The sequence below is a fragment of the Choloepus didactylus genome, chromosome X (genome assembly GCF_015220235.1).
Source record: "Choloepus didactylus isolate mChoDid1 chromosome X, mChoDid1.pri, whole genome shotgun sequence".
In the NCBI taxonomy this organism is placed as follows: domain Eukaryota; kingdom Metazoa; phylum Chordata; class Mammalia; order Pilosa; family Megalonychidae; genus Choloepus; species Choloepus didactylus.
The window spans coordinates 126,193,406-126,209,864 of NC_051334.1; the positions used below are offsets into that span (position 1 = coordinate 126,193,406).

Genomic DNA, 16,459 nt, shown 5'->3' on the forward strand with positions numbered 1-16,459 from the left:
GTGTGCCAAAGAACAGTGATATGCGCAAAACACACAGTGGATCCAAATCACCAGTGGGTAGAGAGATGAAAGACCACATTATGGGATAAACAAGAGTGTTGGATGGCAGGGGCTAGCAGAAGGTCATATTTTGCTAGGTGGGAAATGGTGAATGGGTGGGTAGATGATATGAGTGCCCAGAGATACAACCATTGGTTGGTGGTTCAGGTATACCCTACTTTATGCAACCAATACAATGCATATGAAAACACAGAAGGCTAGCATCTCCTTTACATCAGGATTTTTAGAGTTTGTAAAAACATTTACCATGTGTGGTAGGCAGAATAATGGCCTTCCAAAGATGTCCATGCCCTGATCCTCGGAACCTGTGAATATGCTATGTTATATAGCAAGAGGGAGTTAAGGTTGCGGATGGAATTAAGATTGGTGACTTTTAAGATACAGAATTTATCTTGGATTATCAGTGTGGGCCCAGTGTAATCACAAGTGTCCTTATAAGTGGAATAGAGAGGCAGAAGAGGAGGCCAGAGTAATGCAATGTGAGGACTCAGCCTGATATCACTGGCTTTGTAGATGGAGGAATATGGCCATGAGCCAAGAACTGCAGGTGGCCTCTAGAAGCAGGAAAAGGCAAGAAAATGGATTCTTCCCTTGAGCCTCCAGAGGAATCCCAGCCCTGCTGACATCTTGATTTTAACCCAATGAGACTTGTGTAAGATTTCTGACCATAAGCCACCAAGTTTGTGGTAATTTGTTAAAGCAATAAGAAACTAATGCACCATGAGATTCCTTCACATAGCAAGTTCTTGTATACAACATTAAAGATAAGCTTGATAAGGCTGATAAACATTCTGCTCAGACCCAACTTCTGTTACATAAAATCAGATGCACTTATAATTAGAGATGTCTACTCTTTGCGTCACTAGTTACAAGTCAGTACCCTTTGAAATGAGCAGGGCAGTATTTATCCCTTCCTCAGACAAATTGGCAGCAACAGGATCAGTGATATAGTGGAAGAGGAAAAGAGGAAGATTGAGGAGGAAAAATCAAGGTTTCAATTTGACAGTCATTTAGTATGAACTTACTATTGCAAGGAACCATGCTATGCATGGGGGGGTGGATACAAAGGTGAATACAAAACAAAACATGGCTCCTTGCTCTCAGGAAGCTTACCATCTTGTAGGAGAGAAAGAAGTGCACAAATAAGTGACAGACCAAAGGAGTTGCCATAGGAGAGGTACCAAGAAAACGTTATAGGAGTATAGAGGAGGGCAAAATAAATTCTGAACGGGGGAGTGAAGGATTCAGGAGGGCTTCCTGAAAGTGTCAGCATTATCTGTAGTTACTGAGAGGTAACTCTCTTCACATATGTGCACAATGGAAAGGGTTTGGGGAAACAGTCTGGGAAGCTCCTTACAGAGAATGGCTTCCCTGGACTCAGTTGGCATCTGTACGTAGGATCAGTGTTGTGCTGAAGCCAACTCATAAGGGCTCATAAGGGCCAGTTGAGCACATATGTCCTAACTCATTCAGTGTCATCATGTTGACAGCTTGAAAGTGGCCCTGGTGGGAATATTTATGCCAGGGAAATTGGCAAACATTACAAATCAGAACTTTGGAGAACTGGTTGTTCAAATGTTTAACAACAAACCACTGCATAGGGAACGCTGAAGAAAGACTGGGTTGATTTCCTTAACAAGGGACATGGAATTAAGAAACCAGACTTGGCCTATTTCCCCCTAGTTATGCCACTCTGGTCTGGGAGTATTCTGAAAAGGCCCGGTGAATCTTAAAGCAGTCGTTCTCAGCCCTGACTGCACATTAGAATTATGTGTGGAGATTAGAAACCACTGAATGCCCAGGCCCTTACTCCCAGACTACTTAAACCAGAATCTCTGAAAGTGGGGCCCAAAGGGTCTATAGTTTGTTTCTTAAAAAAAAAAAAAAACTTCCCAGGTGATTCTAATGTGCATCTGGCCTGAAACCACTGCCTTAAAATGATATTCTGCCTTGCCTCCAAATTGGCAGGTTGTGCCAATTCGCCTTTCCTTTGCCCCTTTTCCTGTTTTAAGGGATGCTAGAATGAGCTGAGGCTACTCCAGGGCCAGTCCCCTCCCTCATTGGCATCCCAAAGTGCTGGGTGCCCTAGAGCTCCAGGACACCCTGGAAAGGAGATGGAGCTGGAGCATGTCAAATGAATTCCTGTTGTACCTTCTTACAGCTAGTCCATGCATCAAACTCCATTTTCCTTTTCTCATTTTCCATTTGAAAATGGCTTGGACACATTTAGTTACAGTTTTCACCTCAGCACACTTGATCTTAGTGAAGTGAGCATATGGTAGTGTTCAAGTAGGTTTCTCCAAGAGACAGCAGTCTGAGACTGAAACACCACTGGGCCATTATCATACCCCATTACCACAGAAGCACATGAGGGGAAAAGAAACCATCAAAAGAATGTCCCAAGGGATCTCTTGTGGACCCGTGTGTCCCCTATTCTCGTGTTTGAGCTTTATTGCCCTAGTGCTTTCTGTAGGAACAAGCATTACATTAGATGTCATGATCATTAAATTTCTATTTAAAATAAATGTTGTTTTTGAAGGTCTCTGAGAAAACCTATCCAAATTCTTTGCTTGCCTGCCTTTGATTTGATTTTTACCCCTGCTGGCAAAAAGCACATCTGTGTTCCCTTTACAAGCTGCGTTTGGCCTGTGCTGGGGCCTAGTTGGCTGTCTAGGGAGTCAGAGGAGAGGTTCCTGATGGGTTGTGCTGTGCCAGCTAGGGATGGGCTTGGCCCTCTCTGTTCACAAGAATTTGCCTTCATGCTGTTTTATGACAGACATGGGGCTATATTTGGGGCATGAAATAAGAGGGGGAAACTGAAGTAAAAATGAACAGTTAAATCAATCAGCCAATTAGTCACTGAGCCTCCAGTCAGTAACTCTGTCCATTAGCCAGCCAGCCAGGTCAGAGTGGCAGGCTATTAGACATTCCGCCTGTCCTGTAGCCAATTTGTCAGCCAGCCCATCAGTGAGTGAGTCAGACTGCTCTTCAGTCAGCCAGTCCGTCAGTCTGTCCATCAGTCAGTCAGGCAGTCCTCTGGTCAAATGGTCCCTCATTCTATTTGTCAGTCAATGCCATTTCCTCAAAGAAGCTCTCTCCAACTTTTGAATCCAAATTACTCACATATGCACACATTCACACACACGCACACACACACACCCCACTCCAGGACATTATATGTTCCAATAGCTCTCTGTACTTTTCTTTCATAGCACTTGTCACAGCTTGCATTCATATTCATGTGGTTATTTGGTTTAAGTCTTATTTCACACTAGATTATAAGCTCCATGCAGGCAGGAACTGGGTGGGCTTTGTTCTTGAATGAGTGGATGCATCTATCATTCAGCCATTCTATCCATGAGCAATCTAGCCAGTTTTGTAGCAGCTTACTGGTGGACAAAGCAGGAGCAAGAGCATTTCAGCTAGAGGGAACAGCATAGGTTAAAGTATGAAGGTGTGCAAGAACATGACATATCTGGGAAACTGGAGCATAAGGTGAGGGGCAGTGATGGGAGGAGGGTGTGGTTAGAGTTAATGAGAGATATGGTTGGAGATATAGTTTGCACCCAGGTCTTATATACTTTGTATACCAGTGCAAGGTGTCTTGGTTTATCAGGCTGCTATGACAAATACCACACAATGGGTTCGCTTAAGCAACAGGAATTTATTGGTTCACAGTTTTGAGGCTAGAAGAAAGTCTAAAATCAAGATTTCAGCAAGGCTTGCTTTCTCCTGGAGTCTGTAGCATTCTGGTCTGGATGCCGGCAATCCTTGGCATTCCTTGGCTTGTATTTCTGCCTCCCACACATGGCAATGTCTTCTCCTTTCTGGCTTCTAAGACTTCCAGGCTCTCTTTATAAGGCCTCCAGTAATAGGAATTAAGACCCACCCTGATTCAGTTGGCCACACCTTAACTAAAAATAACATCTTCTAAAGGTCCTATTTACAATGGGTGCATACCCACAGGGAAACAGATTAAGATTAAGAATTTGTGTTTGTTGGGGTACATGATTCAACCTACACACATAAGGCACTTAGATTTTATCATATAGATGATGAGCTTCTCTGGTCAGAGAAGGGTGTCATTCCTCCTCTTAATTTTTCTAGCTCTTAATGCCTGGTCCGGCAACCCCAAAAAGTCAAGGTTACTCACAGCCCTGTGACTCCCTTTCAGCCAGTCTGCAGTGGTCTCTATCTGGAGACCTATCCCAGATAGACTGCCCCCATAGCTGACTTCCGTCTGACCCAAACTTATTTTCATGCCGTACTTTAAAAATTATAGTACAGATATTGGGAAGGATTCTTGAAAAGGTGCTGGTTTTTTTATTATGCCATTTTTTTGTATGTCATCCCCAGGTCTCTAAAGCAGTCAACCAGTTAACCCCAGGATTAGTCTGATCGATTTATGGTCAGGAATAGAAGTCAACAGACTATGCTAGTATTTCCCAACATGGGTTAAAAAAAAATTACCATCCGATGCCCTATGAAATAAACTTTTGGTCAAACAGATTTGGAAAACTTGGAATACTAAAGCCTCATCTTGAAGTTTCACAGTGCACGTTAATATATTAAAGGATCTGGGAAGTCCCTTAGTAAAAATATCTACATAGCTTTGTTTAACCTGGTGTTCCACAAACTTATTTGACCAAGGAAGTCTTCTTTTAAGGAGCACCAATTAACATCTCCAGGACACTTTGGGCAATAGAGGAAAGTGGGGAGAGCATGAAGATCTGAGCAGGGCTGCAGACCAGAAAGACTTAGGCCCTGAAGGCACAATTAGGACTTGATTCCATGGACTGTCCTCTATGTCCAGGTAGCTGTTCTGGGTATTGGTGTCTCCCAGCTGGACTGAGCCCTGACAAACACAAGTAATCTTAATCTTTTTCAGTAAAAGTGGTTCATTAAATGTGTAATTAAAGGTTGGTTTAATTTTTATACCTGGCTAAGATTTTACTAGGAATAAATTCCTAGTACAATCTCCTAACTACATAGGTCATCTTTTCTTTGCTACCATCCTCCTGGAAATGCACCAGCCTCCCTCCTTCCTTTGTCCTCATGTTTCTTCCCATCTCTTCCCAAGCCTCTGGTGCTGTTGATGGAGTGGCCAGAAGCCACCAACTTTGCCGGCCTGATTGCGGGGTACTGCCGCCTCCTGCTGGATTCCAGGAAGATGGTCTTCTCCAGGCCTGCCAGCCAGCCTCTTCCACCTCCAATGATCAAGGCAGGTAGGGCTCAGCCTCAGTTTTTGGTGTGCCAGAAGTCCTTTGGACCCTGCAGAGATGGAGGGAGGTGCTCTGCTGCCTTAGTGCTCACCTCATTCCAACAATGCCTAGTTTACCAATAGTCGACTCTGTACCACTGTTGTCCTACCTGGCATAGCCCATTGGAAAAGACAGTGGGCCTTCAGATATGCCTGTTCCCCAAAGGATGCCTGTGACAAGACATTGTGATTGAGTCAGTGAATGAATGTAAGATAAAGATAGCAGACAAACCATAGAGCCAATTAAATAATTGCATTGAATCTAAGGCAAAGCTTTAGACGTACAGTGATCTAGGGGAGATTCATGGGTGTTCTTGATTAGATGGAGTGGAGTTGAAAATAGTTAAAACCTTTCTTTTTTTCATCATGGGGGATTGACACAGCTGCCTGAAATAAGAGGCCATGGAAGGCTGGGGTAGGAAAGACTGTGCAGGCCCAGAGTACAGCCCAGCAGGAGGCTTGGAGATAGGAGGGGACCATCACAAAGAACAAGCTCAAGCACAGACCCTAAACAGAAGGCTTCCCAGTTAGGCAACTCCATGCAGCCACCCCTCGGAGCTGTCCTGGTTATGGCATAAACAGGGGCCTTGGGAAAAAATCAGCACAGTCCAGGCACTGCTGCCCAGAACTGAAGCGGGAGGAGAAGGAAGTGACTCAAAGAGCAGGTACTCAAAATATTAGACCTAAGGCTCATGCGTGTGCAGTAAGTCCTCCCCCAACACCAGCACCCAAACATCATGGGTGAAGCTGATACTTACCATCCAGTAGTCACCCTCCTCATATGCAGAAGGCTCCCAGTCCACTTACCTTTGCTGCTTGACCATTTCTTCTCTCTTCAAGACTCTCTTGGTATTTAGTGTGGTCACATCTCATCTAGATCAAAGTGTCTGAGAGTAGAAACAGGCTCCTGATAGATGGCCCAGCCCCCAGAGGGCTGTTGTCCTCCCCCCCACAATTCTCTCACCCCATTGTCTCTTCATTACAAACATCTGAATGACATGCCCATGTTTCCTCTCCTAACATTGTCTACAAGAATGAAAAGGGAATCCACCTGTGTTTTGGAAAGGACAGGCAGACTCGGAGCAAGTGAAGGAGACAACATATAGAGAAGCAAAGGAACTGACTTAGAAGGAAGAAATGGGGTTGGGGGTGAGATGCTCTAGGTCTCCAGGTGAGTGGCTCTGAAGTAGGTAGCCATAGTGTCAAACCCAAGAAGAGCCAAATGATGGAGAAGGCAACATTAGCATTACTGGCATCACCTGTGATTGGTCTGTCTCTCTCTAATCCCATACAGGTAAATTATACCTCTTACTGAGCAGTATAGAGAGGGAGAAAAGGAAAAGGGAAGGCAGAAGAAAGAGCTTGGAACCCAGCCAAACACCAAATGTGGAAGTGAGGTTTGTTTGTGGGGGTGGGGGTGCACTTTAAGAAGGTACCAGCAGTCCCACCCTCCCTGACAAAGAGACAGCACTAGTCAGTACTGTCCTCTAGGCATTCCCCTTGCTGTGGGGTCAGTGACACCAAGTGTATTAGTTAGGGTTGTCTAGGGAAACCGAACCAACAAGAAATATCTGTAAATATAAGATTTTATAAAAGTGTCTCACGCAACTGTGGGGATGCACAAGTCCAAATTCCGTAGGGCGGGAAGTGAACTGGCAACTCCAATGAAAGTGTTCAGTGAACTCAGGGGATGCTGGCTAGCTGAAGAAGAAGTGAAGGTTCTCTCTCTTCTCCCTTAAAAGTCTTCAACTGATTGGATTAAATCCAGCTGATTTAATTCTCTCATTGCAGAAGGCATGCTGTTCACTGATGCAATCAGTCACATCAGTTGACTGATGATTTAATAAACCATCCTTCTGGTTTATTAACCAGCCACAAATGTTCTTGCAGTAATGGTTAGGCCAGTGCTTGCTTGACCAGAGACCTGGACACCATCACCTGGCCAAGTTGACACATGAACCTGACCATCACACCAAATGAGGGACATGGGCTTAAAACTCAGCCTCCCTGAACACATTCCAGTGTGCTTCCCTGTTGCTTTTCCACAGAAAAATCTATTTGGATTCCCTTGGAGGTGTTGCTAAATAGAAATGAGGTTTCTATAAGTGCCAGGCAAGGCTTTAGAGACTACTCCCTGATTCCAGAGAGCCCCCTTGGGTCTGCAGAATGACAAGGACATAGGCTGCCTCTAGCACAGAGCTTCTATGTCTATGCAGGAGCCAGATAGACCACTCTAGTGTCTCTGCTATTTGTAATGTTTCTCCTTCTTGATGTGTAAACAGCTCAGGAGTAGAAAGCAAAAGAAAGCCTCTGCTGTTCCTTTCCCCATCTCTCTGGCTAGAAAGACAAGAACTTGAGCTTGGCGTCACCACTCTGGGGCTCAGTTTGATGTCTGCGCCCAATTTCTTGGCCTTTTGAACTGTTAGATGCTGGGGTGATGACAGCAGCCACCAAGTGCTCTCGGTGGGCTGGGTGGGGTGGGTCTCATGGCTCTGCCTGTGCTCACTGAGCTGCCACAGCAGCAGCAGAGCTCAGGGGCTGGTTTGCACATCTTATCTCACGGCCCCTGAGAAGGAAACATAGGAGAGCAAGCAGCATGGAGCAGCATGGCTGAGGAGACATCAGCCCAGGTTACAGTGAGGGGCTCTCAGTTACTGGCCTTGCAGACCTTTACGACCAAGGTCCAAAGTTGAGATTGGTTTCCTCCATCTGTCTTCACTTACACCCCAGAACAGAAGCCCCGGTACCAACTTGTTCTTTAGCAAAGGCCTATAGGGAACGGACATCCTGTAAGCTTTTCCCTTAGGGGCCAAAGCTCCAGCCCACCCAGTGCCTGGTCTCTCTGGAAAGGGAGAAGAGATCGGGCTGGCTCCACAGTATTCTTGTTCCACAGTAGCTGCTGGCTGCCAGCCAACCCAATGCTTTCTCTTTTCCAGTGGCTGGTTTAACAGCATCCTTTAGGCCCAGTAGGCTGAGGCATAGGCTGAAAGGATGCTGTTAAACCAGCCACTGGGAAAGAGAGGCATCACCTCTCCTTCAAAACCCAGTAAAAAGAGAATGGGGGAAGGGTAGCAAAGGGATTACCTCTTGGGTTTTATCTGTAGTTTCACCACAGTAGGCATATCATGTATTCACTCAACAAACATTTCTTGAGTACCCATTATGTGCCAGGCACTGGGAATGCAGCTGTGAATAACAGACATGGTTCTTGCCCTCTCATAGCTTACAGTCTAATGGGGGGAGTACAGGCAGATAATTAAAGGTATAACGCCAACACAGTGTAGCAAGGAATTTTCTGTTTACGTAGGTGGAATTCAACAGGTACAACAGGACAGCACCTGAGCTTGAGGTCACAGCCTAGAGAAAGGCTCATACTAATGCCAATTCTCCATCTGTACTGAGGTGGTGAGAAATCTAGAGGCAGCTGCTCTCTCTCTCCAGCCCCGAGCTTCCTGTATCCCAGGGGAATCCAGGAAAAGACAGCTTTGGGGACTGCAGTTTCTAAGCTGGAGGAACTCACTGTACATTTTCTACCATAGTTAGAAAAATGGTTTGGTCTGGCTAATAGAATGTTCTGGCTAATGGCTACTATATATCCCATATATGGCCTGTCAATTTTTATGTAATTAAAACCCAATACCCAATCACATGCCCTGAGTACTAAATCTAGACCAAACATCACAGACTCTTTTTTTCCCCTTTGGATGATTCAGAAAGAACATGAAGTTCTCACAAGACCATTGGGTCATCAATATAACCAGTAACCATCATTGGACTGTAGACTCTAGCAGGACCAAGAATGCTGGTTAGGCCAATGCCACATAGACTGTATGTTTATTTTTTAATAAAACTGCATATATTTTCTAACATAACTCCAGTTGAATATTCTTCTTTGAGAGCATTAAAAAAATTCAATCTCCTGAGTGGCTGAGTACAGAGGGGTAGACTAGGGCATGCCCCCTGGGGAAGGCTGATGAGCAATTTTCAACAGATTTACAATCTGGGAGGCTCACTGTCCCAGCCGTCAGCCAACCCACACCTGGCTTTACTGCCGTTTTTAACCTTTCTTCCGTGGAGGAACTTTGGGCTTCTGTAGACACATTTTCTCTTCTACACAGTTCCATGTTGCTCCTCTGATCTGGAAGTCACGGTACCAAGTGGTGGGCTGTGTATCACCTGGCCTTGACAGCCTAGTGGTGGGAGATGTTTCCGCCTCGCTGGGAGGAAGCCCACCCTTAGACCTCCAGCCCTTATCTAAGAGCGATCACCACCTGCCTGTTGCCCATGCCCTTGGGAGCCACCCATGATGGCAGCTTATTGCTAGGCTTGGTACCCTGATTGTTCAGCTTTTATCCATAGGTAGCATCTGGTGGATAATGCCTTGGGAGAGAGGGACTTCGTGATCTGATACTTCATACTCCTGACTCAGTACTCCCCTAGAGTACGTCTTCCCTAAGGCTCAGAAGCCTGGTTGGAGGGTCATTAAATACTATTCCCTCCACCAATCCAGAGTTCCCTAGATGTAGCCACCAAGGCCTGAATCAAGTCCATGCAATGTAATTACATTGAATCTGTATTTGGAGGGGTGAGATGGTCTATGGCAAACAGCAAGTGACTTGAGTTCCAGTCCCTGCTCTGTCATATTTTAGCTGTGTGATCGAGCAAGTTCCATAAACTCTGAGTCTCAGTTTTCTCATCTGCAAAATGAGGATAATAATATTACCTACCTCATGAGATATTTGGCAGGATTATGTGAGATAAACCACATAAAGTCCTTTCACAGTACATGGCACATTTTAGCTCTTTTTAAAAACACTATGCTTTTTAAATAAACAACTTTATTTAGATATAATTTCCAAGCCATAAAATTCAGCCATTTAAAGTGTACAATTCAATGTTTTTGAGCATATTTAGTATATTCACAGGACTGTGTGAACATCACCACAATCTAATTTCAGAACATTTTGCTCCTCCTAAAAGAAACTCCCATCCCTATTAGCATTCACTTCCCATTCTCACAATCACCACCCAACCCTAAGCAACTGCTGATATACTTTCTGCCTCTATAGATTTTCCTATTCTATATATTTTGTGTAAATGAAATCATGCAATATATGGTCTTTGCAAATGGTTTTTTGTACTTAGCATAATGTTTTCAAGGGTCATCCATGTTGCAGCATATATCAGTGCTTCATTTCTCTTCTTGCTGAATAATATTCCATTGTCTGGAGAGACCACATTCTGTTTATCCATTTATCAGTGGATGGACATTTGGGTTGTTTTCACCTTTTGGATATTATGTATAATGCTGTTATAAACATTTGTGTACAAGTTTTTGCATAGACATGGTTTCATTTCTCTTGAGTATATGCCTAATAGTGGAATTGCTGGGTGAAATGTTATTTCTGTTTAAATTCTTGAGGAACTGACAAACTGTTTCCAAAAAGACTGTACCATTTTACATTCCCACCAACCATGTAGGAAAGTTGAGATTTCCCCACATCCTTGCTAACACTTGTTGTCTCTCATTTTGATTCGATCAATCCTAATGGGTGTGAAGTGGTATTTCATTGTGGTTTTGATTTGCATTTCCCTGATGGCTAATGATGTTGAGTACCTTTTGATGTGCTTATTGACCATTTATATATCTTCTTTGGTAAAATATTTCAAATCCTTTGCCCGTTTTTAAATTTGGTTGTCTTTTTATTATTGACTTTTTAGAGTTCTTTACATATTATGGATACTAGACCTGTATCAAACAGCTGATTTGAAAATATTTTCTCCAATTCTGTGGATCACCATTCCACTTTCTTGATTGTGTCCTTTGATGCACAAAAGTTTTAATTTTGATTAAGTCTAAGTTATCTATTTTTTATTCTGTTGCTTGTGTTTTTGGTACCATATCTTTTTTTTTAATTAAGATTTATTCACATACCATACAATCATCCAAAGTATATAATCCATTGATCACATTGCCATCATATAGTTGTTCATTGTCACCCTGATCAAATTTTTTTTTTTTAATCTTCATTTTATTGAGATATATTCACATACCATGCAGTCATACAAAACAAATCGTACTTTCGATTGTTTACAGTACCATTACATAGTGGTACATTCATCACCCAAATCAATCCCTGACACCTTCATTAGCACACACACAAAAATAACAAGAATAATAATTAGAGTGAAAAAGAGCAATTGAAGTAAAAAAGAACACTGGGTACCTTTGTCTGTTTGTTTCCTTCCCCTATTTTTCTACTCATCCATCCATAAACTAGACAAAGTGGAGTGTGGTCCTTATGGCTTTCCCAATCCCATTATCACCCCTCATAAGCTACATTTTTATACAACTGTCTTCAAGATTCATGGGTTCTGGGTTGTAGTTTGATAGTTTCAGGTATCCACCACCAGCTACCCCAATTCTTTAGAACCTAAAAAGGGTTGTCTAAAGTGTGCATAAGAGTGCCCACCAGAGTGACCTCTCGGCTCCTTTTGGAATCTCTCTGCCACTGAAGCTTATTTCATTTCCTTTCACATCCCCCTTTTGGTCAAGAAGATGTTCTCCGTCCCACGATGCCAGGTCTACATTCCTCCCCGGGAGTCATATTCCACGTTGCCAGGGAGATTCACTCCCCTGGGTGTCTGATCCCACGTAGGGGGGAGGGCAGTGATTTCACCTTTCAAGTTGGCTTAGCTAGAGAGACAGGGCCACATCTGAGCAACAAAGAGGCATTCAGGAGAAGACATTTAGGCAGTTATAAGCAGGCCTAGCCTCTCCTTTACAGTAACAGTCTTCCCAAGGGCAAGTCACATGATTGAGGGCTCAGCCCAGCAAACCACCAGTCCCCAATGTCTGTGAGCACATCAGCAACCATCGAGGTGGGGAAGCCCAACACCCCTGCATTCTCCCCTAGCTCCTCAGGGGGGCTCTGCATATTTTTTTCATTTTTTTTTAAATTAACTATATCAAAAAAATTTTTTTTTAAAAACATACAATAAAAAAACATTTCAAACAAACCAAAACAAGGGAGTAAGAAAAAGACAACTAACCTAAAATAACTACTTTACTTCCAACATGTTCCTACTCTACCCCAAGAAAATAACCTAATATAGCAACATTTTTTGGTATCATATCTAAGAATCCATTGCCAAATCCAAGGTCATGAAGATTTTCCCCTGTGTTTCCTTCTAAGAGTTTCATAGTTTTACCTCTTACTTTTAGGTCTTTGATCCATTTTAAGTTTTTTTTATATGGTTTGAGGTAGGGGTCCAAATCCATCCTTTTGCATATGACTATCCAGTTGTCCCAGCACTGTTCGTTGAAGAGATTACCGTGTCTCCATTGAATGGTCTTGGCACCATTGTCAAAAATCAATTGACCATTGATGTATATGGGTTTACTTCTAGGTTCTCAATTCTATTACATTGATCTATATGACTATCCCTATGCCAATACCATGCTGTCTTGATTACTGTAGCTTTGTAAAAAGTTTTGCAATTGGGAAGTGCAGGTCTCAACTTTGTTCTTCTTTTTCAAGATTGTTTTGGCTATTCTGGGTCCCTTGCATTTCCATATGAATTGTAAGGTCAGCTTGTCACATCTGAAAAGAAGCTAGCTGGAATTTCAATAGAGATTTCATTGAATCTGTGGATCATTTGGGGGGATATTGCCATCGTAACAATATTAAGTTTTCCAATCCATGAATGTGGGATGTCTTTCCATTTAATTAGGTCTTCTTTAATTTCTTTTAAAAATGTATTGTAGTTTTCAGTGTACACATCTTGCACGTTTTTTGTTAAATTTACTCCTAAGTATTTATTCATTTTGATTCTACTGTATAAATAGTATTGGTTTTCCTAATTTCATTTTCAGATTGTTCATTGCTAGTATATAAAGATAAATTGATTTTTATTTATTGATCTTTTATCCTGCAACCTTGCTAGACTCATTTATTGGTTCTAATAATTTTCTTTGGTATTTTATATATATATGAGATCATGTCATCTACAAATAGAGATTATTTTACTTTTTCCTTTTCAATCTGCATGCCTTTTATTTAATTTTCTTGCCTAATTGCCCCTGTTCAAACCTCCAGTACAGTGTTAAATAGAAGTAGTGAGAATGGACATCTTTGATTTTTTCCTGAGATCAGGGAGAGCTTTCAGTCTTTCAGTCTTTCACCATCAAGTATGATGTTATCTGTGGGTTTTTCACAGATGCCCTTTATCAGATTGATGAAGTTCCATTCCATTCCTAGTTTGTTGAGTGTTTTATTATGAAGGAGTGTTGGATTTCGTCAAATGCTTTTTTCTGCATCTGTTGAGATGTTCATATGGTTTTTGTCCTTTATTCTATTAATATGGTGCATTTGATTTTTGTATATTGGCCCAACCTTGCATTCCTGAGATAAATCCCTCTTGGTTATCATGTATAATTCTTTTTTTATATGTTGCTTAATTCATTTTGCTCATATTTTTGTTGAGAAATTTTGTGTCAATATTCATATGGGATTTTGATCTGGAGTTTTCTTGTGATATCTTTGTCTGGTTTTGGTATCAGGGTAATATCTCATAGAATGGGTTGAGAAGTGTTCCTTCCTATTCTACTTTTGGAACAGTTTGTGAAGGATTGGTATCAATTCTTCTTTGAGTGTTTGGTAGAATTTACCATTTACCAGTGAAGTCATCTGGGCCTAGGCTTTTCCTTGTGGGAAGATTTTAATTACCAATTTTCTTACCTGTTATTGGCTTATTCAGATTTTCTATTTCTTCCAGAGTCAACTTTGGCAGTTTGTATCTTTCTAGGAATTTGTACATTTCATCTCAGTTTTCTAATTTGTTGGCACACACTTATTCATAATACTCTCTTTAATCCTTTCCATATCTATAGTGTTAGAAGTGATGTCCCCTCTTTCATTCCTGATTTTAGTAATTCAAGTTGTCTCTCTTTTTTGCTTGGTCAGTCAAGCTAAAGACTTGTCAATTTTGTTGATCTTTACAAAAAACCAACTTTCAGTTTTGTTGACTTTCTCTATTGTTTTTCTATCCTCTGTACTTTACTCCTTCCTTCTTTCTGCTTTCTTTGAGGTTAGTTTGCTCTTATTTTTCTAGTTTCTTATGATGAAGTTTTGGTTATTGATTTTGAGGTCTTTCTTCTTTGTTAATGTGTAGGTGCTTACAGCTATATATTTTCCTGTGAGTACTATTTTAGCCGCATCCCATAAGTTCTGGTATGTTGTGTCTTCATTTTCATTCATCTCACATTCTTTTCTGATTTCTTTTGTTATTTCTTATTTGACCCGTTGGTTATTTAGGAGTGTGATGTTTAATTTTCACATATTTGTGAATTTACCAAATTTCCTTCTGTTATTGATTTGTAATTTAATTCCATTGCAATCAGAAAACATACTTTGTATGATTTTTTAACATTTTTTCTTTATTCGAGAAGTTGTAGATTTACAGAACAATCATGCTTGAATTACAGGATTCCCATACACCACCCCACCACCAACACCTTGCATTGGTATGGAACATTTGTTACAATCAATGATAGCACATTTTTATAATTGTACTATTAACTGAAGTCCATGGTTTTATTTAGGGTTCACTGTGTAGTGTAGTTCCATGGATTTTTAATAATTCTGTTACCATATATACAATCTAACATTTCCCCCTTTTAATTCAAATATATATGTCCACAATGTTGTGCTACCACACCACCATCCGTTACTAAAACATTTCCATCATTCCAGATAGGAACCCTGTACATTTTAAGCCTTAACTTCCCATTCTATATCCCCACCCAGTCCTCTGGTAACCTGTATTCTAGCTCCTGACTCTATGTGTTTCTTATTCGAATTGTTTCAAATCAGTGAGATCATACAATATTTGTCTTTTTGTATCTGGCTTATTTCACGCAACATGATGTCTTCCAGATTCATCCATGTTCCTGCATGTATCAGGACTTCATTCCTTTTTACAGCAGAATAATATTCCATTGTATGCATATACCACATTTTATTTATCTGTCCATCAGTTGATGGACACTTGGGTTGCTTCCATCTTTTGGCAATTGTGAATAATGCTGCTATGAACATCTGTGTGCAAATATCTGTTCGAGTCCCTGCTTTCAGTTATTTTGTGTATATACCTAGTAGTGAGATTTCCAGGTCATATGGTAGTTCTATACTTAGCTTGCTGAGGAACCAGCAAACTAACTTCCACAGCGGCTACAACATTTTACATTCCCACCAGCAATGAATGAGTGTTACTATTTCTCTTCATCCTCTCCAACACAGTATGATTTTATTTCTTTTAAATTTGTTGAGGCTTGTTTTCTGGTCTAACATATAGTCCATCCTGGAGAATGTTCCATGCACACTTGAGAAGAATGTATATTACGCTGATGTTGGGCTGAGTGTTCTATAGATTTGTTAGGTCTAGTTGGTTAATAGTCTTGTTCAGTTCTTCTTGATCTGATCTTCTGTCTAGTTGTTCTGTCCATTATTGAAAGTGGAGTATTGAAGTCTTTATTATTGTTGAATTGTCTTTTTCTCTATTTCTATCTAGTTTTGCTTCATGTAATTTGGGGCTCTGTTTTTAGATACCAATGCTGTGCTTTTATGAATGTTCCTAGTGAAAAGCAACACTGACACATTGACTCTGCCAAACTGAAGTTTGAAAGGCACTTTGAAGTTTTGCTTTTCAGCTTCTTTACCCCCATGCTGAGCTATAGGATGCTGGTTAAAAACGGGCTTTGAAGTCACTCAGACCTGGGTTCAAATCCAGATTCCGCCCTTTGTGCTCTATGTGAACTTGGATAATCTGGATCAGTTTCTTCCTCTGTAAAATGGGGATAATGATAGTACCTACCTCCATGGGCTGTTGTGAGGATTAAATGGGCTCGAGTGTAATGATCTTACCCTAGGTGAGTGCTTACTTGCCATTAGTCTGTCTCCCTGCTAATAGCAAAGTTAATCAGCATTGTCTAAGTATATTCTCACAGATAACATGGGGAGGAGCTCCCAAAACAGAGTAAGAGAGAGAAGCCATTCTGAGTTAAAGCATTTGCTGTGGATACTTGTCAGAGGTACACCTAGCCTCATTTAGAGCTCTTGACTAGAACATAATACCACA

General features: G+C 41.5%; 1 protein-coding gene across 1 annotated transcript in view; it reads left to right on the forward strand.

The window, feature by feature from the left end:
* The window catches only part of FRMPD3 (FERM and PDZ domain containing 3), a 58,999-nt gene that overhangs the window by 35,476 nt on the left and 7,064 nt on the right, over window positions 1-16,459 (forward strand). The window contains 1 exon segment of the mRNA XM_037821876.1: window positions 5,141-5,285. Within this exon segment, the coding sequence (XP_037677804.1) occupies window positions 5,141-5,285 (145 nt within the window).